This window comes from Megascapheus bottae, chromosome 16, assembly GCF_031878675.1.
Source record: "Megascapheus bottae isolate mThoBot1 chromosome 16, mThoBot2.hap1, whole genome shotgun sequence".
Taxonomy (NCBI): Eukaryota; Metazoa; Chordata; class Mammalia; order Rodentia; family Geomyidae; genus Megascapheus; species Megascapheus bottae.
In genome coordinates, this window is record NC_143524.1 from 44,869,376 (window position 1) to 44,894,082 (window position 24,707).

The 24,707-nt window shown below is 50.0% G+C and overlaps 1 protein-coding gene across 1 annotated transcript; it reads right to left on the reverse strand.

Moving 5' to 3' along the window:
• Nucleotides 1-11,573: 11,573 nt before the first annotated feature.
• Nucleotides 11,574-24,139, reverse strand: Chrdl2 (chordin like 2). Its single transcript, XM_090349299.1, has 10 exons — nt 23,997-24,139; nt 21,114-21,207; nt 20,587-20,772; nt 20,083-20,138; nt 18,861-19,191; nt 17,569-17,763; nt 17,069-17,242; nt 16,322-16,376; nt 12,362-12,454; nt 11,574-11,732 (listed from the first exon to the last, which is right to left on the reverse strand). The coding sequence occupies exons 1-10, from the start codon at nt 24,129-24,131 to the stop codon at nt 11,642-11,644; spliced, it is 1,410 nt and encodes a 469-aa protein (XP_090205425.1). The 5' UTR covers nt 24,132-24,139; the 3' UTR covers nt 11,574-11,641.
• Between the last annotated feature and the right edge of the window lie 568 nt (nt 24,140-24,707).

Consider the following 24,707-nt stretch of genomic DNA (forward strand, 5'->3'; position numbering starts at 1 on the left):
CAGGGGGCCGTTATGATGTGGGTGGCTCTCCAGATGCTGTGAGCAGAAGAGGACAGCCATTCCTCCCTGGGGCCCATGGTGTGTGACAGCTGGGCAGATGGCAAAAATGCTGTCATGGTGTTCTGGGAAGTTGCAGGCAGCAAGAAGAGAGATATAGATGGGGTAACATACCTGTGTGGCCATGGGTGGAGGAAGGGTCAGGGTGGTTCTCTCTCATTCTGCAGAGAAGTCAGCATGGATGTGGATAGAGAGGAGGAACTGGTACTCAGATTCCACCCAGCATGAGCCTGGGCTTCTCCACAAGACAGTGAGCAATGCCCAGGGGCTAATGTGAGGGTGTGGCCCAGTCAAGGACTTCTGAGGGTGGTCACTGTCTTTCTACCTCCTAATCTACTTTCCTTCTGCACCCTTGGTATCTGCCAGTGGGACCACTGTAAAGCTCTCGGGGAAGATTATGGCTCAAGTGTTACTCTGCTATTCTAGGCATGGCATTTGTGCATGGGTTAGCGAATTCAGAAGAGAACAGCCAGGCTTCCTCACAAGCTCTGTGTGGAATGTGTAGAGGGCATGTGCGGTGGCTCTCCTCCAGAAGTCTGTCAGGAGCAGGATGCTCCCAAGAGCAGGCGTCCTGCAAACCTGTCCCCAGGGACCTGGAGGGAGCCCCAGGCCCTCCGAGGCAATGTGGGCAGAATTCAGTCCCAGTTTTGCTGGGTGATATCGGATATGTGAGCCTTTGTTTCTCCAGTGTTAACCTGGGGGACACAGTATGTGGACTGTCCTGTGAGTTTATGGAAAACACCTGAGCACAGCAGAGCATGGGCCATTCTTACCATGAGCCGTTCTTACCATCAGACTGAGATGGGATTTAGACTGGAAAGCAAGGGTCTGCCTGGGCAGATGACTTTTGCGAGCTTAGTATCTGGCATACAATAGGTGCTCAGTAAATCCTTTCTCAATGAACTGATGATGGTAAAGGGATGTTTTGATGCTCACTATTGTTTAGATTTTTTTGTGTGTGTGTGCCAGTCCTGAGACCTGGACATTGTCCTGGAGCCATTTTGCTCAAGATTAGCATTCTACCACTTGAGTTATAGTTCTACTGCTGGCCTTTTCGGTGTTTAATTGGAAATAAGAGTCTCCTGGACATAGTTGTTCCAGCTGGCTTTGAACTGCCGTCCTTAGATCACATCATCCTGAGTAGCTAGGATTACAGGCGTGAGCCTCTGTGCCCAGCTTGACAATCCTGACTAATGAAGCTCATTAGCCAACAGAGGGGGAGGCCAGGGGGCTTGCTGGCAATGGCAGCAGGCTCACAGACCTGAGTTCTGCCACTGGCTTGCTGAGGGGCCTGGCGAGTCACCCCAATAGTCTGAGCCTTGGTTTTCTCCCTTTCTCAGTGAAAGATTTGGACAAGGCAAGAGTTCCCAGGTTCTTTCTTAGCTCTGAGATTCTGATGGTGAACAGGGGGTGATCACATGCTCCCCCACTCCCAATCTGGATCCATAATCTCTACTGCCTTCCCCTCCCCCACATTTATCCTTATCTTCTAGATATTTTCTGCCCTGGGCTAGTCTCATCTGTAGAGTTTAAATGTTGCTTTGGTCCTTTACATACACACATGCACTGTTTCCTCACTATCCCTCATTTCCAGAACTCCTTCTGAGTACCAAAACGGTCTCTCCAACATTCTACAGGGCAAAAGTCCCTGCCCCCACCCCCACCCTTCCTGCATATGTCTGAGACGAGTCTGCTTGTCATGCTGGTCTCTCATGGGCCCATTCCAGGGCAGTGGCCCCCCTTTCCACGAGTGGGGGAGGGCAGTGTGACATGTTTGCTGACAGACCAATGCCCAGAACTGCAAGGGGAGCAGGCCAGCAGCCGCAAAGGTGCAGCCTGTGCCAGGTGGGTCTTGCCAGGCTGGGCTATTTTTAGAAGTCATGTTTGCAAATTTTGTATTAATAGTGTCTCTGTCAAAGTTCTGGCTCCCAGGGCTTAGGGAGGGGAGAGCCTTTGAATAGTCCTCCCTCTCACCCTCCCTCCCCTCCTCCCTGTCCTCATTTGTGTTCCTCACAGGTGGCTTGGATCAGGGGGAGAAGCCCATCCCTGTAGGACCCCACCACCATCCAGCAGTCCAGCTCCACACACTGGACCAGTGAGTGCAGAGGCGTAGAGCTGAGGTTGTTGAAGGAGTAGGTATCAGAGGCAGGGTCCCGGGCTTGGGACTGCTTCTGTCATGTCACTGCATGGGAACTGTCAGTTGATTTTGTTAGTCACCTCTTTTGGTAGTGAGTCTAGGCCCTCAGCCAGGCTCTGTAGCTCTCTGCCCACACCCCTTCTCACGGAGTCTCTCAGCCAGTGCTAGGCCAAGGCCTAGCCCAGAGGCACCAGAGCATTCCTTGCACCGTCTTCTGGGCCAGACAAGAAGTAGTCAAGACAGATAGTGAACAAGCAACATAGCTCCATCCTAAGGGCTCCTGGTCTGGTAGGTCCAGCAAGGTCTTGAGCCCACCATTACCTGGGGATGGGTGTTTGGGAGAAGTGGTGGGATCTTGCTCTGAGCAAAGCAGGCCAGTAGAAATCTGGACCAAGAGAAGCCCAAAGGGCCAAGATAAGTGGGTGATCTGGTGATACACGGTCCCTCCATCCATGTTGGTTTAAGAGTCTCCCGTCTTCCTGGTCGATGTCTGTCCACACACACCAGTACCCCGCAGTCCTGGAAAGAAAGAAGACAGCCCTTCCTGGCTTTTCCCCGGAGGAGGAGGAGGCAGCTGCTCTGGGAGTCCCCGCATGGAGTCCGGGCCTGGCTCCTCCATGGAGACTCGTGGGTACAAGGGGCCTCCCCGAACGAAAAGTGTGGGAAAGCTTAGCCCGGGGCCTGGAACTCAGCAGCACTCGCAGCACGGTGGACTAGAAGGGGAAACTGAGGCGGGAGTGGGGTGGGGAGCAGCTCAAGGCCCGAGGTGCGCGCGCGGTCGTGGCCTCAGGGGCCCTCGCCGGGCTCCGGCCCCCCTCGATGCCCCGGCACCGCTAGGCTTCGGCGCTTTATGAGCAAAAACAAACACGGTCCCCGCGCCCCAGGCGGCCCCGGTGCGCCAGGGCCCCCGCGCCCGCCCGGGTCAAAGCCGGCTTTGTGGCCGCCCCGCCGCCCCGCGGCCCAGGAGATTTTAATTAGCGTCTGGGTCTGCGCCGGGAGCCGGGAATCAAAGCCCGCCTTCTTCCAGCGCCGCGCCCCGCTCCCCGCCTCCCGCTCCCCGGGGCTCCGCGGGCCGTGCCCGCAGCCGCCGCGGGGGGAGCCCTCCGGGGGTTCGCGTCTCCCTCCCCGGGGCGAGCGATGCGGCCCCCGGAGCCTCAGTTTCCCCCAATGACTCGCACCCTGCCAGGCAGGCAGGCCCGGGGTGCCGCTGGGAGAAACTAGGTCGGCAGGTGTGCCAGCCCTGGGGCCAAGCACCGAGCGTTCCTGGGGGCCCACGCCGGGATGGGGAGCCGCGGGAGGGCCCGGATCGCTGCCAGGAGAAGGGGCAGGAGGAGGAGGCCTCGCCCAGTCGGGGTGGCTCCCGGGCAGCGTTTGGACCCTGAGGCTCTGGGGGGGATTCTTGAGCTCAGGACCTGAGCCCTGTCGGGGCTTTCTGAAGGCTAGAGCTCTACCACTTGAGCCACAGCACCACGTATGGCTTTTTCTATGTATGTGGTACCAAGGAATCGAACCCGGGTCTTCGTGCATGCTAGGCAAGCACTTTAACCACTAGGCAAAACTCCCACCCCGCTTTTTTTTATGATCCTATTGGAAGTATTTCTTCTCCATCCTTGCCCCCCAATCCAGAATCTTTTGTCTTCTGGGAACTCCTATATTCCCTGCTTCTTTGGCTCAGGCCTGGCTCCCTTCTCTGCTGGTTAAGATATTCACTTCTGGAGATTTGGGGGTTTTTTGTTTGTTTGTTTAATGTGTGTTTGTTTTGTTTTGTTTTATGGTTGGTCCTGGTGCTTGAACTCAGCATGAGCACTATCCCTAAGCTCCCCTTGAGATACAGCTCCACTTTCAGACTTTTTTTTTTGGTAGTTAATTGAAGATAAGAGTCTCATGGACTTTCCTGCACTCGCCTGCTTTGAACTTTGATTTTTCTGATTTTCAGATCTCAACCTCCTGAGTAGCTAGGATTGCAGATATGAGTCACCAGCACCCAGCCACTTCTAGACTTCGGAAAACTGAGCTGTTGCTCTGATCCCACCACTGTGTGAGCCTCCTTTTCCTACTCATGAAAACTGAGGGGATTCAAGGACAGAAAAGAGGGAAGGTATTTGAGGCGGCATCTGAGAAGTAGAGACATGGTGAAGAGTAATAGGCATTGACTGAGAGTGCAGTCAAGTTCTACTCCTGCTCACTGGTCGCTTGATTACTGAACAGCCCTCTGCCTTAGTTTCTAGGTATGAACAATAGTAGTGCAGTGGACAGCCCCTGGGACCCAGGATACTCACGTCCTGTGTATTCCCCCTACATAAACGTGGGCAGGACGTGTGATTTGCTTTGGCCAGTGGAATATGGTAAAGGTAAAGGTATATCTATCTATCCATCTATATCTCTCTATCTCTCTATCTATTTATCTGTCGACTGTCTCATTAAGTATCACAGGCTGGCCTCAAACTCACATTTTTTCTGCCTCAACCTCCCAAGTGCTAGGGTCATAGACAAGTGAAAGATATTTAAATGTAAATATGGCCCCAAATTAGTAAATTTTGAGTTATTCAATAGGTTATTGATGTCCTCTGTGGACCTGATTTGATTAGATACAAGCCCTTAAAAGAGGAACTGGATGGACCCTACCCAGAGGCTGACTGCCATGTCTGATCTTGATTTTGAAGAAGTGAAGTGTGGTGTTATGAGAGGATCTAGGAGAATAAATGTAGAGAGGAATTACAGGAGGCCTCTAGGAGCTCTGCCTGACAGCCAGGGAGAAAACAGACCTTCATCTTATAACTGCAAGAGGATAAATTTTGCCCACAGCCAACCTGAGGGAGCTTGGGAGTCAGTGTTTCCCCAGTTGTGATGAGATCACGGCCCTGGCTGATGCCTGGATTGCAGGCTAGTGAGAACTGTGCCAGGCTTCCGAGCTACAGAAATTGTGAAATAATAAATGTTTCAACATGCTATGTTTGTGGTAATTTATTACTCATCCTAGAAGACAAATGCAACAGTATCCATCTTAAAGGGTTCTAGTAAAGACAAATGAGGCCATTGAAGTGAGGTATGGGTCTCAGCCTAGCGCTTGGTACAAGCTACTTGGTGATCGTTAACTGTCCCGGTCATTATACTTAGGACACAGCACTTCACAAAAGTATGGTTTTCAACCAATAGCTCATGAATTAGCATTTATTAAAAGACCATAGGAGGATAGGGATGTGGCTCGAGTGATAGAATGTCTGTTAAGCATGAGGTCCTGAGTTCAAACCCCATTATGGTTAAAAAAAATAATAATCATAGGATTTGGCAGGCAAAAAACCCATATTGGAGCAAACCTGAAGTGAGACACTTATCTCGCTGGACACATCCATTAAGAAGCTTTAGGCTGCAACTCTAAAATGCCTGATTGATGGCTGTCATCTTCACTTGGGATTCCTAGAAGCAAAAGCTGAGATGAGGAGTCACATGAAAGTGATGTGTTTAAAAAAAACAAACAAACAACAACAACAACAAAAAACCGTGTTTCTTAGCCAGGCATGTCCATAATTCTAGCTACTCAGGAGGCTGAGATCTGAGGATCATAGTTCGAAGCCAACTTGGGCAGAAAAATACCTGTAAGATTCTTATTTCCAATTAACCACTCAATATCCAGAAATGGAACTGTGGCTCAAAGTAGAAGAGTGCTAGCCTTGAGCCAAAGATCTCAGGGCCTGAGTTCAAGCTCCATGACTGACAAAAACAAGCAACAAACAAACAAACAAACAAAAACAGCTGTTACCTTGAGCTTGCTTCCCAAAACAGGACAGTAGCAATATGGGCAGGGAAAGAGGAAAGACAAGAGTGGGACAAAACCTTTTGAAGATTTGGCCTCCAGGCCACACCATCATCCACATCAGCTCAAGGGAGCAGGATTACACTTCTTACCACCAGTCACTACTAGTTAAAGGCACCCACAGCAGCAGGGGAGTGTAAATTCCCAGGCTCATCTGGACTTCCAGGCAAGGTGGATTCTGGCAAGCCCAAGCAAAAGCAGTCCTCTGGTAAGAAAAAGTAAAGTAGGTGCTGGTCAACACTGGCCGCCAACACCTGTGAATGCGGCAAGGGGCAGGAGGCACTGAGATATAAACAATATGAACTGGGAAGACATCTAATAAGAAATATGGAATCTGGGCACTGGTGGGTCATGCCTGTAATCCTAGCGACTCAGGGGGCTGAGATCTGAGCATTGTGGTTCAATGCTAGCCCTTGTAAAGAAGTATATGAAATACTTATCTCTAGTTAACTACCAAAAATGCAGAAGTGGAGCTATGGCTCAAGTGGTAAAGAGACATCAGCCTTGGGTAAAGGAAAGCTAAGAACAGTGCCCAGATCTTGAATTTCAAGCCCTGGACACACACACACACACACACACACACACACACACACACACACTCACTCATGAAAAATGGAGGAAAATGGTACCCTGATTGCTTCATTATGTCCTATTCATATCACAGAAGACTTAAGTCCCTAGCCTTTGTTGGCATGCTTGCTTTTATCATTCCCAGCCTGTTGGACACAAGATGGCTCCTGCTCTTTGGGTGGCTAACTGAAGTCTTGAAGAACTTTCCTGCCCAGGCTGGCTTCCACCTGTGATCCTCAGATCTCAGTTTTCTAAGTAGCTAGGATTGCAGGCCTGAGCCTCCAGCACCCCTCTGGAGGATCTTTGTAGAACATAAATGTGATGGAGCCTCTCCACAGCTCCAGATCTTCCCAACCTTAACCATGGGAGAGATAGTCAAAATAACCGCAGGTTTGCAAAGGGGCCCTGGGATGTCCGGACAGGCTCGGCCAATGGCAGTACCTCCTCCCTGCACATCGGCGCCGGTTGGCCCCAGAAGAATTGACCTCTGTGGCCACTCTAGGCTTTCACTCTAGGCCTGCCCCACGCAGGCTCCTCCACTGTCTGCTCTTGCTGCTCTCTCCACAACCCCACTTTCCTGCAGGTTCTCTAACCCCATATGCTTGCAGCTTTCTCCATCCCTGCCCATTCTCTCACCCCGCCACCCCAACCATGGTTCTCACAGTTGTCCTGAGGGTTTGCCATTCTCTTTTGACATTATTGATATCTTTCCCTCAACCAAACAAGGAACTTTTTCGGGGACACAGGGGCTTATAAATAGCCCAGGCTGGCTTAGCATATTATCCTTGTGTTCAGTCTCTTGAGTTGCTGGGATTATGGTTGTGTACTACAATATCTGGCCCAAACTGGTGGTTTCTAAGGATTGAATTGTGCTGGTCCTGGTAGGTGGTGCTAGTGGTGGTGGTGATGGACAACAGACTAGCCTAAGCTCAGCTAGGAAGAACCAAGTCCTTTAGTGGGCCACACAGGCCCTGGCTCATCTGTGCTACCGCCCATAGCAACCCCTGTCCCTTCGATCATGCTCAGAAACACAGGAGCCTGAAATGCTCTGCAGGAATTGCTAAATCTACTTGAGAGACTGCACAGTCTTCAGGCCGTAGCTATTCTCAACTTCAGGGATGTTTACCTCTGGAAGTGGCCAGTCAACTACAGGTAGAATCTGACATGTTCTACTTACCTGCCTGCATGACAAACTGCAATCTTCCTTAAAGTTGGCAGTTTAAACTAACTGCTTTGTATTCTTTTCCTTTTCTTTCTTTCTTTCTTCCTTTTTTTCCTTTCTTTTCTTGCCAGTTATGGGGCTTCAATTCAGGCCCTGGGCTTGAGCTTTTTTGGCTCAAAGCTGGTACTTTACCACTTGAGCCACAGTGCCACTCCTGGCCTTTTCTGTATATGTGGTACTGAGGAATCAAACCAGGGCTTCATGCATGTTAGGCAAGCACTCAAGGCCTCAAAGCACCCAAGTTCATAACCCCAATACTTTGTGTGTGTATGTGTGTGTGTGTGTGTGTGTGTGTGTGTGTGTGTGTGTGTGTATCAGTCATGGGGCTTAAACTCTGGGCCTGGGCGCTGTCCCTGAGCTCTTCAGCTCAAGGCTACCACCCTACCACTTGAGGGACAGCACCACTTCTGGTTTTCTGGTAGTTAGTTGGAGATAAGAGTCTCACAGACTTTAGTGCTTTAGACTTTTAGGGTTACAGTCATGAGCCACTGTAAATATATGGTAAAATATATTTTACCATGGTGGAACTTCTTAGTCCAATTAGCATACACTTAAAAAAGAAGTGAATGGCTCTGGGTGCCAGCTGCTCATATTTATAATCCTAGCCATTCAGGAGGCTGAGATCTGAAGATCAAGGTCCAAAGCCAGCCTGCTTTGCAGAGTCCTTGAGACTCTTATCTCCAATTAACCACCAGAAAACTGGAAGTGGGGCTGTGGCTCAAGAGGAAGAATGCTAGCCTTGAGCCAAAAAAGTTCAGAGACAGAGGTCCGGCCCTAAGTTCAAGCCCCAGGACTAGCACAAAACCACAAAAAAGTGAATTGCAAAGAAGTAAAATAGGTTCTGTTGAGAGTGGGGTACCAAGAGAAAGAAGTCTACTAAAGAGGATAAGTAAAAACAAATATGGTTGATGCAGTTCATTTGCACTGAATGAAAATAGAGCCATGAAACCTCTTGTCTTAGTAAGAGAAGGAGGAGCCAGGTGCCAGTCGCTCACACCTGTAATCCTAGCTACTCAGGAGGCTGAGATCTGAGGATCAAGGTTCAAAGCCAGCCCAGGCATGAAAGTCTGTGGGACTCTTATCTCCAATTAACCACCAGAAAACGGGAAGTGGCACTCAAGGGGTAGGGAGGTATCCTTGAACTGAAGAGCAAAAAAATGGGAAAAAACGGGGAGGGGAGGAGGAGGTATGTGAGTGTGCACAGGGGCTGACTTTGATGGGGATCCACTGTATCCTTGCGATGTCTAGGGCTGGTGATGTATCTCCCAGGGTGGACCAGTCAGCATCCATCCCCCACCAGCAGCATTTCTACTGGAACTGGAAGTGAAGACTCTTTCTCCATGTGCTTGTGAGCTGTCAGGAAGCTAAGCAGGACTTGGTGAGCTGCCATTTGGGGTCAAAAAGGTTGAGAAAGAAGAGAGCATCCTGCCAGGGTCAGAGTCCATGATTCAGCTCTTCCGGGAGCCCAGATCCATCCCAACTTGATCAGGGAGGGCAGTGGGCTTGAGTGGACCCTAGGCTGCTGCTGGAAGGCCAGGAGGAGAGATTAGACTGAAGAGCCAGTAGGAGCCATAAGAAGGAGTCTTGGTGCTATCCTGAGAACAGTGAGAACATGGGGAAATGGGGCCTTCATGAGAGAGGGGAAGGGGTTAGATTATGAAAGATATTTTTTCTTTATTTTTGTGCTGGTAATGGGGCTTGAACTCAGAGCCGCAGTGCTTTCCCTGAGTTTTTTCCGCTCAGTGCTAGCCCTATCACTTGAACTAGAGCTCTACTTTTGGCTCTTTTCTTGGAAATAAGAGGCTCATGGACTTTCCTGTAAGGGCTAGCTTTGAATAATGATCCCCAAATCTCAGCCTCCTGAGTGGTTCAAATTACAGGCATGAGCCACCTGGATCAAATTATGGTTTTGAAAGGTCACTGTTGACTGCTAAGCAGGGTTTACTGGAAAGAAGGAAGTTACTTGTTCTGATGGTAGGAGAGCTGTGAGCAGGCCGACCTCTTAGCCTTAACCCAGACTTCCTGGGACAGGGGAACCTGAATTCAGTTTAACCTTGAGAGCGCTCAGTCCCAACTTTTGGTTGCTGTTTGATTTTTACCCAAATTGGTGAGCTCTGATTGTTCCAGAGAGAGATAAAGGTGGGATTAGAGAGAGAAATCTGATTTTATGTAGGTGTTAACACTTGAACTAGCATAGTGTGTGTAAGACATTGCACTGGGCACAAGATCATGAAAAATGACCAGTCTTTTTCTTCCCCCAGTCCTGGTGCTTGAACTCAAGACCTGGGTACTGTCATTGGACACTTTTTGCTCAAGGGAAGCACTCTGCCACTTGAGCCACAGCACCACTTCCCGGCGGAGCCACTTTCAGCTTTTTGGTGGTTTGTTGGAGGAAAGAGTCTCATAGACTTTTCTGTCTCTGCTGGGTTTGAACTGAGGTCCTCAGAATTCAGCCTTCTGAGTAGCTAGGATTATAGACATGAGCTACCAGCACCTGACTGAGTCTCCTTTTTGCTGTCTGGCCCATTTTGAACTCCAGGCCCGGATCTCTTAGCTTTTGAGTTCTATTTGATAAACATTGTCTATATGATCACAGGCATGGCGCCTCTGTGTTTCTCTCCTAAGATTATCCTCCTTTGGTCTCACTGTGTGTGAACACCTAGAGTCCTGTATAATTTATCATGTCCCAATGTATTTTAGATCTGGCTTCCTCATACGAGAGGAAACATATGCCATTTGTTTCTCTGAGATTGACTTACCTCACTAAATATGATTTGTTCTAGATCTATCTATTTCTCTACAAGTGGCATATTATTCTTTCTAATGGCCATGTCTGCTTAGCTTTTTTTACTCTTGGCTGGAACTCTAGTACTTGAGCCATGTCTTCACTTCCAGGTTTTTGCTGGTTAACTGGACCTAAGAACTGGGTAGATTTGTCTGCCCATGCTGGCTCCCAACAATGATTCTTAAACTGCAGCCTCCTGAGCAGCTAGATTAACAACCTCACACGTAGGATCCACTAGCACCCAGCTTCAAAATAAATCTTCTTAGGAGGGATAGGTGGGAGAAAGTAAGTGTTTCCTGTCTCAGGGGTACAAGTGGGAGTTTCCAGACACGATCCTCAAACCCCAGACTTGCAAACCATCACTAGTACCAGCACTCCCTCCTCCTGACTTGGAAAGAGGGTGTGACACCCATCTCTACCCAGTGAGAGTGGCGTTGGTGGGCTGCTGAACCAACCTCCTGGAGCTCAGGAATCCTGGATTAGAAACCAAGCCTACGGAGACAACAGCTGGAGCTGGCTAAACAGCTGCGTAAGTCCAGCTAGAAGCTCCTTCTATTCCGTGTGGAGCTTTGGATGGACCTGGGTGGAGAGAGGTGAGGAGCATGAGGCTTTGGCTAGCTGTCTTGGGATCCCTGCCAAGAGATAGAAGACCTGAACTGTCGTTCTATGTTGTCTGCCTATGGTGGAATCCAGGGCCTTCAAACATCTTTGACACCACAAGGACTTGAACACACAGGAGAGCTAGGTTGTCATTGGCCTTTAATTGCATCACACTTTGTTCTCAGATCGTGGACCAGCGAAGGACCAGGCTGTGCATGGAGAGGCTATAGGAATTACTCTTGGCTCTAGTGAAGACCTGACATTGGAGTGGAGCCAGCCTTGCCCCTTCTGCACTCGCCTTTACTCCTGTAAACTCTGAGCGGCTGGGCCTCCTTGCAGAGACTCTGGGGAGCATCGAAGAGCACGGATGTTAATACAACAGGTCAAGTTGGGGGTAATGCAATTTCTTTATTAATATATAATAACAAAAACAATAAAATTCATATCTGCAACTGGTTAGGTGTTCGTTATAAGGTCTTGGTCACTTTGTCTGGACTGGCTGTGACCTTCAGCTCCGGAGTCTGGGCTCGGAAGACGGTCCAGTGACCTGTATGGAGGGAGGAAGAAGAGAAGCACGTGTGTGTGTGTGTGTGTGTGTGTGTGTGTGTGTGTGTGTGTGTGTGTGTGTGTGCTGAATGCATACAGCGGTGGCTATGAGCAGAAAAAGCTCAGGGCAGAAGGGATTGTGTGCACCAGAGTTTGGAGCCCTCAGGGAGGGGCAGGGTTGAGTAGCCCATGGTATTGTTGGTTTGAACCAGCTGAGTTGGTCTCCTGATCACTGTGGGAAATGCCTCCTTCGAGACCTGCTCTCCCCTACCTGAAATCTTTGAGTAATGCAGAGCAAATGAAGGACGTGAGGTAAGTGGGTAGGAGGGCTATGGTGGAGATGCAGTGGGCAGGATGAGAACTTGGGGCTCAGACCCACCTCTTTAGCCCCATCTCCCTCCTCCCCCATCCCCAAACCAAATCCAGCAGCTTGGCTTCCCTTTTCCTCTCGTGATGCTGGGTTGAGAAACCTCAGCATTCCCCCACCCCTTTCCCTGCCCACTGGATTCCTGTGCTGGGAACTGACGTCTGCAGTGACACCTCCAGCTCCTCCTCCTGGCACCAGCAGCCTGGGGACTCCCCAGAGACCCAGCCTCCTCCCGGGCCCCATGCTCCATCTCAACATCCCACCTTCCTGGGTGCCAGTAAGTAGCCGGAAGCTTTGTGCTTCTTTCTGGAAGTCTTGCTTCCTGACTTTCTTGATCTGAATCAAGTGGAAGATTCCTGGGGGGGGGGGAGGTGGAAAGGGGGGAAACAGAGGTATGAGCACAAAAGAGAGCACCTGGTGATCTGTGGCTAGCGTGACAGCCTCAGAACTGACCAGCCCCCTCCTCTCTCCAGCCCTTTGGAGCAGATGCCATGCCTGTCATTCCCTTTCCCTGGCATCCAGACATCAGTTAAGTTCATTTCTTTTAGCCATTTTGCTGATGCTGTTCCTGTCACTAGTGCCATCTGTCCAGCACGCTGGCAGGGAAGCCGGGAGGGAGGCAGATTGGTGGCTGGCCCACATGGACTAGTCCATCTTTGATTTGGGAATAAGAGTCAATAGATGTACTTATTTAGACACCAACAAACTTGGAGATTGCCGCGCCTCGCTTGTAATCCACTCTATCTGGACTTGAAGACTCCTGGAGGGTCCAAGGCCTTTCAAACCCCAGCCCTTCTGCTATTGCTAACTACTGCTCCTGGGCCATGCAGACTATTACCCGCCAATACTCCTCCAGCAAGTTTTAGCGAGGAAGTCCCTCCCTGAGCCACCCTCAAGGAAGGCAGTTATAACTTTCTTCTTGGTGTACCCATGGCACTTGGTTTCTGTTTTATCATTATACTATTCTATGCTCTCGTTATGTGTATTCCTGTTTCTTCTCACCTTTTAGGTCCTGAGTTTGACTCAAGTTAGACATGTAGAGTAAATGAAGCCCTGCAAGGATGGGTGAGTAGAAGGATATATGGAGATACGGGTATATGGGTGATATATGGGTGGGTGGATATATGGAGAATGGGTGACTGGTTGGGCAGTTAGATGGAGAGTGAATGAATAGATGAATGAATAGTGGCCGGTGGATAGGTGGATGGATTGTGAATGGATGGTGGGAGAATGAATCCTGCCATTCCCCTTCCAAGACTTCCTGTCACCTCCACTATAAAACCCATCTCCTTTAGCCTCCTTTCTGATACTGTTCCTGTCTCCGGTGTCATGGATGATAGATGGATGGATGAGTGAATGGATGGATGGACTGTGTTAGTGCGGCCCTGAGGAAGAATGAGGTATTTACTGCATCTCCTGGTGTTTGCATCTCAAGGGCAGCCAGCCCCTGGCACCACACATGGCAGCCACTGAGGCCCTGAGCTCATGAGCTGGGAGGTTACACCAGCTGTTACCCACCAAGGCCTCTGTCCAGAAACAACAGATGCAGCCAGCAAGGCCTCGGCCAGGCCAGCGCAGCCTTCAAGAAAGCCCAGAAACAGACCTGCATATGGAGTCAGGGTGGGACACCATCAAGAGGAACAGAAAGCACAGATTCCAGGTTTGCATTGAAGTCATCAAGAAAAGACCAGCTTTGTGCTCCAACCCTCAGTCTGGGTGCCACAGACTAGCAGGTCATTCCATAGGTCTGGTATTCGTGTGAGATGAGCCAGGAGTAGGCCCTTTTGCTCCCTCCCATGGCACAGGAAAATGGGAGAGGAGGTGACAGGGGTGAGGGGGTCCCTGCACTGTGGTCATGATGTGAGACACCATGAAAGGGCTGGACTCTTTGCCCTGGAGTGAAAAGTTAGTCTGAGGATTATGGTTGTGCCACTTGTCCTTTGAGGGCTCTGCTAAGTCTGATGGCAGCAGGCAGAAGCAGAGACTATTAGGAGGCTGCAGCCCTGGCAAGACCAAGAATTGAGGACCCGTGCCCCCCTTTTGAGGCCTTTCTTATGCTAAAATTCCAGATTCCCTGGCCCTTAACCTTGAGTCACACTGCTGTGGTTCCGGTGGCCACATTGGTCGTATCTCTCCTTGCACAGGTTCAGTAGCCACTGCCCCATGCTTTCTGCCGTGGAGGAAGGAAGCAGTGAGTGGTGCCCTGATAATGGGTTCCTGGAGGGCTTGACTGGGTAGGAGGACCAGGGAAAGAATGACGGACAGCCCAGAGGTTCAGCAGACAGTATGGGTCCACCAGGGATAGGGCAGTAGGCTTGTCAAGTGAAGGGGACAAGCTTCAGTAAGGATGAGATTGGCAATGAGTTACCTATTTTTCATCCTGACAACCTCTCCAACCTCCCCTCCCCTGTGCCATCCTGGCACTTCTTGGATTTCCTCATGTCCCTCCCTCAAGGCAAGTGCCACCAGGAATAGCCAGACCCATCTTTGAATTGGTGTTACTGTTCTGTGACGGTCAGAGAGTCATCAGAACTCCCAGACTCTGCTCCTGTGTACAATGTGGCATTAGCATAGACCCAGTGGATTTCTCATGAGAATTAAATGTAGCCCTATCCCAGAGCCCAGTGCAGAGTGGGCCTTGAGCCTGAATCTGAGGCTTTCCTGCCATCCTGCCTGCAAAATATCACCCACACATATCTCTGAATCCCTCTGATTTCCCTCATTTCTGGAGACCCATCCTGCATGAAGCATTCCCTGAGTAGCTTCGGCTTACTTGAAGCTCCCGCTGCACCAACCATAAAACCCTGTGTTCCTGGGGCTAAGCGTTTGGCCTAGTGGTAGAGTGCTTGCCTAGCATGCACGAAGACCCGGGTTCAATTCCTCGGTACCACATACATAGAAAAAAAGCCAGAAGTGGTGCTGAGGCTCAAGTGGTAGAGCTCTAGCCTTGAGAAAGCCTAAGTTTAGCACTCAGCCCCTGAGTTCAAGCCCTGGGACTGGAGGAAAAAAAAAACCCTGTATTTGGGGCCTGGAGTTTGGCTTAGTGGTAAGAATGCTTGCCTAGCATGCATGAAGACTGGGGTTTGATTCCTCAGTACAGCATACATAGAAAAAGCTGGAGCCGGGCACGGTGGCTCACGCTTGTAATCCTAGCCACTCAGGAGGCTGAGATCTGAGGATCAAGGTTCAAGGAACAAAAGGACCAGAGACTCTTATCTCCAATTAACCTCTAGAAAACAGGAAGTGGGGCTTGGCTCAAGAGTAGGGCAGTAGCCTTGAGCTGAAGAGCTCAGGGACAGCGCCCAGGCTGAGTTCAAGCCCCATGACCCACAAAAAAAAAAAAAATCTGGAAAGGGTACTATGACTCAAGTGGCAGAGCTCTATCCTTGAGAAAGCCCAAGGACAGTGCTTAGGCCCTGAGTTCAAGCCCTGACATGGACCTAAACAACAACTGTATTCCTGAGCACAGAATCTGAGCTTTTCTCTTTCTACCTTCCCGCCACCAGCATGGGAGATAAAGAGTTCAGAAAACTGGATTTAATGTACAGCCAGAGGCTGCAGATGCTTAAGGCTCAAGCAAAGAGTTGCTGACTGTACCAACTGGCTCTAACAATTCCATGCTGCCCTGGCTTTCCATGAATGGCACTCATTCTCTCCCTTTCTCTGTGTGAGACTGAGTAAATCAGACTTCCTCCCTGGGTAGAAATCTGCCTCTCCCATTTTAAAACCCACATGACATCTTTAGTGCCTACTATAGGATGAAAGAGAGTTAGGGTTAGGGTTAGAGTTAGAGTTAGGGTTAGGTTAGGGAGCATCCCTATGGCATTTTATTTAAGCATCCCAAATCCCTTTTCCCCAACTAACAGAAGAGAAACTGAGGCCTGGAGTGGTCAAGTGAGTGTCCAAGATCACACAGCTAAGAAAGAACAGAGCCAGGATTCGAAGTGGCAGAGTTGGGGTTCAGACCCAGGTCTGCCTGATTCCAAAGCTCCTGCTTTGTGCTTTGACCTTGTGGTCATTCAGAACACAGCTGCTCCCTTTGCCTGGGCAGCCTCTCAGAACCATGAAGCCAGCCGTCCTGGCCCTCTGAGTCTTCTCTTCTGCAGGCTGAACAGCTCCACTTTCTTCTTCCATTCCTCCTACGACAGGGGGCAGAGTAGAGCAGGGAAAGAGCCGCGTCTGACGTCACAAGACATGGGCTCTAGCACCCGTCCTTCACTTACTGGCTGTGTGGCCTTGGGCCAGGTACTTCACCTCTCTGAGCCTCAGTTTCCTCATCTGTAAAACGGGGATAATAATACCTAACTCTCAGGATCGTTGAGGATCGAAGAAGACAGTGAATGTGGAAGCACTTTGTACACTTGGAAAGTGCTGCACACATTGGCTGTTATTTTTCCTCATCCTTTTCCACCTCCCTCCCCTCCAGCCAAACCCACCAGTGGAGTCATAGTTAGAGCTTTGTTTGGATCAGGGTTTAACATTTCATTCTACCCAGGGGATTTATGTTTTCTAGGAAGAGGTACGACTCTCAACAGTCACTTTATTGATGAAAACATCTCTTGACCCCCAACTTGGTGGTATGAGCACCTTGGTGAATGCATGAGCTCTCACAGAATGAGAAATATATTCTGATGTCAACTTACCACAGAGTAATGGAAAAGGCTGAGTGAAACAGTCTCAAAGCCTAACGCTGTGAGGGCCTCCTGCCTGCAATCCTACCGTTAACCATCTATGGAGTGCATTAGAGTTGGCTCCTTGCAGGATGCAGTGACCCCTTCCCCCCAGGAGAGGGAGCACTTGGAGGCCTTGGCACCTCAGAGTGAGTGAGTTTATCAGAACTGTCACAGTCACAATCTCCCTACATTGTGGAATCTGGGATTCTGGAAGGACAGCCAAGGAATCTGATGGGGGCCTGAAGACAGGAAAGGGGACAGGCCAGAGGACCACCGAGAATCCATCAGTGCACTCACCTTTTACTAGCTTCCAGAGGTAGATCTCCACCTGGTCAGAAGCCTCGTGCTCAAGGGCAAAGCGATGCAGGTTGTCTGGGCTTGGGGAGTCTGACACGTGGATCAGGACTTGTTCAGGCATCTTGGGACACTTGATGGAACTGCTCTCCCTGTGGCCAGGGTCAGCCTTGTCCTCTGAGAGAGAGAAGAGGCTGATGAAGTATTCAATCCACACTGACTATTCCATTTGACAATTCTGATCATCTATAGTTTTACCATGGAGTCTAGAGCATTATTTAATTTTATGCCCATCACTTCTAGATCTATTCCTAGAAGATTAAATGGCTCCACCCATGTCTGACATTTTCACTCCTGTGCTTCTAACTGCATCTGCAAATGCTGTGACACGCACCTCTAGGCACATGGGCTCCAGGTTTGGAGCCAGAGCCAGAGCTCACACTGGCCTGTGCCTCCCTGCCTCCCCCCCCCCACATTCCCTCCCCACACCTGCTTCCTTTTACCTGGGCAAATCTTGCAACATTTCCCCACTACTTTCTTGGGGTCATGGCAGGGGTATTCGGTGGGACAGGTCACACGCTGGCAGTCTTGGTGACCATCCTGACAAGTGCAGAGGATGCAGGGCAGAGGTCCAAAGGAACGGAAGATGGGGTGCCACACCTCCCCATGAGAGTATGTCTTCCCACCGTGCACGCAGGCTGGAGGTAGTTAGGGCAGGAAGGGAGGAGACTCAGGGCCTTGGGAACCACCCAGACCCTCTAGACCCTGGCCTAGCAATGAGTGTGGTAGGCACCTCAGGAAAGCCTCCCCACCTTCCTTCTCCTCACACACACTCTTGCCCAGCCACCTTGCCCTCAGAGCGCAGGCCAGGATAGAACACCTGCCCCCTGCCCCTGCTGTCCCCATCTCAGCGATGCCTGGCAGAGACTTGCTCTTGGGGTCTCAGAGGCACTGTGGAGCGAGGGGAGTGCTGGCTGGCAGCAGAATCAGGGTCAACTTCTATCACCACCTGGTCACAGGAGTTCTGGCAGGTCCCTTTCCCCTTCTTTGCCTTGGTGTCTTTTCTGGCTCCTCTCTCTTCACCAGTCAGGGAGCCCTGCAGGAGTGCCCCTCCCCAACTTCGGACACTACCATTAACTCCCCCATGCTAGCCCCACTGTCCTTCTGCAGTCAAGTTCTATTCTTTCTTGCCTTTGCCAAATTTTCCCTCAGTACCATCTCATTCGAAAGTAACTGCCTCACATGTGTGTCCCCCTCAAGTAGTCATAAGCCCATTAAGGACAGAGACCAAGCTCTGTTCTTGTTTTCATTTGTTTGCTTGTTTGGAGATAGAGTTTCAATATGAAGCCCAGACAGGCCTGAAACTCACCAGAGTCCTACCACATGCTGAGATTACAGCAGTTTTGATTCATACTATTCTAGCTACTCTACCTTGTTATAAAGACACGACACAATATACTGTTAGTTGGGGAGCCTGGAGCAGTAGGATTGTGAGTTTAAGGGCAGCCTGAACTACATAGAAAGCCCCTGTCTTACATGAAACTACAACAACTAAACCTGCCACACTGTCCCAGGACTGGTTCCGTGTCTGACTCAATGCTCTTGCACCTCCGAGTTCTCAGCTGTCAAATAGACACTAGATCTCACAACCACTCAAGAGCATTCTCAGTGTTGATAGTCTATGAGTTCACAAGGTCATGGTTAAAACTGGAGACCCAGAGCAGGGGGTGCAGGTGGTAGGAGCACTTGAGGCCCTTCTTTCCCATCAAAAGGCTGAGGAGCGCCCCAATCCCACCTTTCTTGTGTTTCTCCTTCAGAACAATCTTGACCGTCGTGCTGCCTGCCGCCTTTGGCCGGAAGTGACGAGGCATGAAGCTCAGAGGGGAACTGAGGCCAGTGGGGGCCGGGGTTCCCAGGACTCGCCTCCCACCATCGCTGGAACACGGATCCTGGGAATGTCTCTGCAAATGGCAGGAAGAGAGCTGATGACTGGCTGAATGTGACAGGCTATCGCTGGTGGTGGAGCCATAAACAGAATCAACACATGAAGCCCTAGTGCAGACCCCAGCAGACATCAGTGAAGAGAGGCACAGACTCTGGGGAGAATAATCTGGATTGGGTGGAAACTATTCTCACAAAGGACAGTGGCTTAGAAATTCAGCCACCAGCAAGCCCCCATTTTTTGTCAGAGCCAGTGCTTTGGGGCTGGGGTGAGGTGTGAGGGTATGATGGTGTGAGGGTGCTGAGGTGCTGTTCTGAGACACACAACTGATCAGGGATGTGGAGAACTTAATGTTTAGGAAAAAAAGGAAGGAAGAAAGAAGAGAAGGAGGGAAGAAGAAAAAAAAGAGAAAGAATAGTATCTGAACTTTAGACAGAAGACAAAATATGGAGAACAGAGAGGCAGATCCCAGAAAAAGAACAAGCACCCCTGGTTGAGGAAGCTTAGTCCATGCCAGAGGCCATTTTGTGAAGAGGCTAGAAGACGGTCAGCGATTCTGAGAAGGGAATGTGAGGGCTAAGGCTTGATCCTGCTCTGCATGGCAATTTATTTTCTCCATGGCCCATCTATCAGCCTGGAGGAGACCCACAATAGCAGACTAGAGAGAGGGGATAAAATGTGTGGGAAGCTGACCCAGAAGACAAGCAAGAAATGAGGACAAGCCAAGCACTGGTGGCTCATGCTAGTAATCCTAGCTACTCAGGAGGCTGTGATCTTAGGATCGTGGTTTGAACTCAGGAAAGTCCATGAGATTGTTATCTCCAATTAATCACCTACAAAGCTGACGTGGAGCTATGGTTCATGTGGTAGAGCACTAGCCTTGAGCACAAAAGTTCAGTGACATCACCTATACCCTGTATTCAAGCCCCAGGACTGGCATTAAAAAATAAACAAAGAAAAAGAAAAAAAAGAAATGAAGACAATAAACCAGTCCTGCCTGCTCCTGAATCAGGTGGATTTGGTCCCTGAGGACAATAGCTTGTCCCCCACCCTAACCGGAGAGCTGGGCACTCACCACCCCTTGACGTGATGACTCAGTGTGGTCTTCAGCAGAGTTCTCACCTGCTCCATCTGGAAACAAAAATAAGCTGGGTCAGCCTTGGGCTCTTTAGTCTTGGGCTATGGCAATGGTCCTGAGGCCTCTGCCTGTTAATCCAGGCTCCTCTCCTTCCAATGCTGAGATCTGCTGCAGGCCAGTGGGGGCTTGTTTAGTAGTTGAGTCTTGTTGAGTCTTTATGTAGGAGCTCTTCTCAGACCCTGTGCACCTCTCCACGACCTTCATGAGTGGTCAGAACCTCATTCCTGCAGCCACCGCTACTTCAGACCCCCAGGCAGCCACTTTACTCCGCTCTACTTGGAGCAACCAGGCCTTGGTTTTCACTACTCATAGCCAGGCCTTATTCTCTGGGCTCAGTCTGTGCCCCTTGGGGTAAACAGCCTAGGACTCTTACAGCATCCCCACCAGCTTGGGGAATGAACTAACACCCTGGTTCAGGGTTCTTCTGAGGCCTTTCCTCACTTTCCATCTGGCTCCCATGGAAAGCTCCTGTTTCACACCCAGAACATGGAAATTGGGCTGCTGGCTTGTCATCACTGAGGTCAGCCTCCCCATGTATCTCTGAGCCCCGAGAAGGCAAGCGATGGATGGCATGAGCTGCAAGAACCTGGACTAAACTGGAGTCAGCTGACTGTGGGTCCAGTGGGCCTTCCAAAATGACAAGTGGGGACAATTCAACTGTGGCACTTCCTGTTTGAGGGCTTCTTCCTCCAGGAAGCTCTTCTCAGATACCTCAACTCATAGAGAGACAGTCTGAACCCTCCCTCCGCCAGGGAAGCCTGTTCTCCCTAATTCTATGTTCTGGCCTCTCTTTTATCCAGAGACTCCTTGGATCCTGCTAGCTGGGCAGGTCTTGAATCCTCAGGAGCCCAGCCCTGTGCCCAGGAAGATGTGCCCTCTCTTCCTAGGACAGCAATAACAACCGTGGTGGCCTCTCTGCAGGGTCCAGGCTAAGCCTAGGGGTTGCTGGGGGCTGGGGGCACACTTACCTGTACAGGCCTGGCAGCAGGAGTCAGGCAGTGGGAAGGGTGCAGGGCAGCCAGGCTCAGGACAGGTGGTAAGGCCGCAGTAGATCTGGCCTTCCTGATAGACAAAGCAAAAGGGGACTGGGAATGAGCCCTGACCACCACCCACCAGACTCCTGAGCTAGGAGAGCTTCTTCCCCCTTGGGAGCAAACTGCCTGGAGCTTTCCCATGGGGTGGGGCTGGGGGGCATGGTATGAGGCTTAGAGGGGGTCCCCAGTAGTCTCCTACTCTAGGCCCTGAAGACAACTTTGAAGCCAGTCTTCCCTAGGTTTTTATAGCAGCCTGTGCAGGGAGCTTCATCCGAGTCTACAGACGAGGGAACCCCTGCCATCAGCTCAGAAACAGTGGGGACAGAACAGGCCAGAGCCTGGTTTTTCTGGCTTTTCCTACAGAAATGATCATCCTTCTCTCCTGGCCTGGAACAGGACCCCAGCATGGACAGAGTATAGTAAGGATAACATCTGGGTTTATCTATTTTTTTTTTTTTGCCAGTGGGGCTTGGACTCAGGGCCTGAGCACTGTCCTTGGACTTTCTCAAGGCTAGAGCTCTACCACTTGAGCCTCAGCACCACTTCTGGCTTTTTTTCTATGTATGTGGTTCCGAGGAATTGAACCTGGGTCTTCGTGCATGCTAGGCAAGCGCTTTAACCACTAGGCCAAACTCCTGGCCCCTGGCCTCATCTTGCTCTTCCTGAAAGTCCTTGATCTCCAACTTCAGGACCCAATCAAGAATGGTAACATTGCAGGGTACAGGGCCTTCTGGGAGATATGGACCTGCATGTCTCCCTCACTGTGAAACGGGGCATGTCCATGTGGGCAGAGGGATCAGCAGAAGGCAGAACTGTGGAAACGGGGTTCCTGGAGCGAGTGACCTGGAGTCCCTTTTTTATTCCTTCCATGACTCAGAGAAGTCACCATCTTGTTCTCTCACTGGTACCATATACACACAAAAAAAGCCAAAAGTGGTGCTGTTGCCCAACTGGTAGAGCTCTAGCCTTGAGAAAGCTCAAGGACAGAGCCCAGGACCTGAGTTCAGGACATGCAAATAAAAAAGGAAACTCAAGGGCCGGGAGTTTGGCCTAGTGGTTAAAGTGTTTGCCTAGCATGCACGAAGATCCGGGTTCGATTCCTCGGTACCACATACATAGAAAAAAAAAAGCCGGAAGTGGTGCTGAGGCTCAAGTGGTAGAGCTCTAGCCTTGAGAAAGTCCAAGGACAGTGCTCAGGCCCTGAGCTCAAGCCCAGGACTGGCAAAAAAAAAAAAAAAGGAAACTCAAGTATCCAGACAGAATGAGCTCAAAGAATTATAAGAATGTTATTATCAGCCAAATACTACCATGTCTGCCTCTTCCCCAAGTCTCCTCTTAACTTGGGCTTCTCCCTTCTGGTGAGAAAAACATGGGTTTTTGGAGTCACGTCCCCTTGGCTCTACCATTTACAAGCTGGGTGAACTTAGGTGAGCCACTTAACAGCTCTGAGCTCAAAGATGCTCCATCTGAAAGAGTAGTCATAAAAAGACTTCACCCACCCTTCCTCTCTTCATAAACACAAAGTGTTTCTATGAACCTGATGGTAGAATATTCTAGACTGTGGCAAGAAGCACAGCTCTGCAAACAGTTGTCATTCACTAAAGAGTCAATCCCCATTATTGGTAGGTTGTCAACTCGGAAACACAGATACTTTCATATTCAAAGTCTCAGACAGATGGGAAGCTGTCAGTGAAGGTCACTTGCCAAGGTCACACAGGGAACCAGGTCAGAGCTGGAGTCCCAGCCTGGGTCTCTTTATCTATATCTATATTTATTTCATCTACAGAGAATGTCAGCGGTCACCTCATCCAACTTCTCATGGACTTAGAGGAACTAAAGTCAGAGAAGGCTCAACTGGTCAGGTGCTAGGAGGACAGAGGCTTCTCTCACCATTCACTGACTGGTTGTTAAGCCCCAAGGTAAAAATAATATGCCAAGAGTCTTTTGCCAGCCTGGAAAAGCCCACACGTAGAACCCTACAGGAAAAAGGTTAAGGACATTCCAGCTCAGTCTCTGCTCAGTGGCCTCGATCTCTGATGACATGGCAGAGGTCATCCTGCCCATCTCTGACCATGGGCAGAAGCTGAAACAATTTCCAATTCAATCCTGTCTCTATGGCCCATGACTGATGACTGGTTGCGACTTATCATTCACTCTGAAGTTATCACAGGTATCTCCTATGTGCCAGGTTCTGGGCTGGGAGCAGTGGAGGGTACTGTTACAAAATGTTTCTCTTAAGGAATGCAGTGTCCCTGGGAAAACCAGAAATGGGTCACTGTCAGTACTAGGTGTCCAGTGCTTAGTAAGAAGCTTGGGAGGCCAGATGCTGGTGGCTCACACTTGTAACCTTAGCTACTCAGGAGACTGAGATCTGAGGGTTATGGGTCAAAGCCAGCCTGGTCAGAAAAGTCTGTGAGACTCACATCTCCATTTAACCAGCAAGACAAAACAACAAAACCAGAAATGGAGCTGTGGTTCAAGTGGTCGAGTACTAGTCTTGAGCAAAAAAGCTCAAGAGCGTAGGCTTTAAGTTTGAGGAGAAGGAGAAGGAGGAAGAAGAGGAGGAGGAGGAGGAGGAGGAGGAGGAAGAGGAGGAGGAGGAGGAGGAGGAGGATCAAAGCAGTGGGTACACCAGCAACAGCTTGGAAGGGTGCAGAAGCCCAAATAAAGGTTACCTTAGGAACAGGACATCCAGGACCCCAGATATCCCCTTCCCCCTAAACTTCCTCATTCTCACCCCAGCTCCCCCACCCCTCAGGGCTGTGCTCTTTGTAAGGTGGGCACTGGTTGGGCTGTAGGGACAGCAGAAGGACTTACAGTGCAGCTGCACAGGGCACACTGGTTGGGCAAGCGAGCGGGGAACAGCTCCTGGGCACTGAAGATCTCTCCATGTTGGTACATGGTCCCATTGTGCTGGCAAGACTTGGGGGGAGCCCGGAGTCCGGAGGGCATGTGGGGTTCTGTAGGAGACCAAGAATAAGGGGAAGAAGAAAATGAGGTTCCACATGAATCAAAGATCACCATCAGAATCAGGCCATTTTTCTGAACATATTTAAAAAATTATCTTTAAGAAGTTGTACAAAGGGGTTCAATTCAACATGTCAGTTTGTGACGAGGCATATCTTGATCTATGTCACTCCTTTTATGATTCTCAATTTGCCTGGTGTCATTTTCAGGAAGCAGAGGTGGGAAATTACAGTCTAAGGCCCTGGGCAAAAGACTGAGAACCTATTTAAAAAAAGAATAGCTAAATCCAAAAAGAATGAGGCATGTGGCTCAAATGGTATAGGAATTGCCTTGCAAGTACAAGTCCTTGAGTTCAAATTCCAATAGTATCAAAATAAACAAATGACTTAAGCTCTGTCATTGGTCTTCCCAGCTATTCTCTACAGCAGGTACCTAAGAGGTACCTGGGTATCACCCTCCATGACTTTCCACCACAGCCCCACAGCCCCTTTGTGTCGGAGGAATAGGAGCTGATGCTTCTGAGAGCATCTCAGGGTTCCACACACTGTTCTAGGTGCTAAG

Bases quoted from the DNA above. Each gene is read 5' to 3' on its own strand.
- Chrdl2 (XM_090349299.1), bottom strand. From the start codon at position 24,131: ATGCCCTCCGGACTCCGGGCTCCCCCCAAGTCTTGCCAGCACAATGGG. The intron at 17,764-18,860 runs GTGGGATTGGGG...AACTACCTCCAG, and splicing joins GAAGGAGAAACACAAGAAAG to CCTGCGTGCACGGTGGGAAG. The intron at 16,377-17,068 runs GTGAGTGCACTG...CCCGTTTTACAG, and splicing joins CCTCTGGAAGCTAGTAAAAG to ATGAGGAAACTGAGGCTCAG.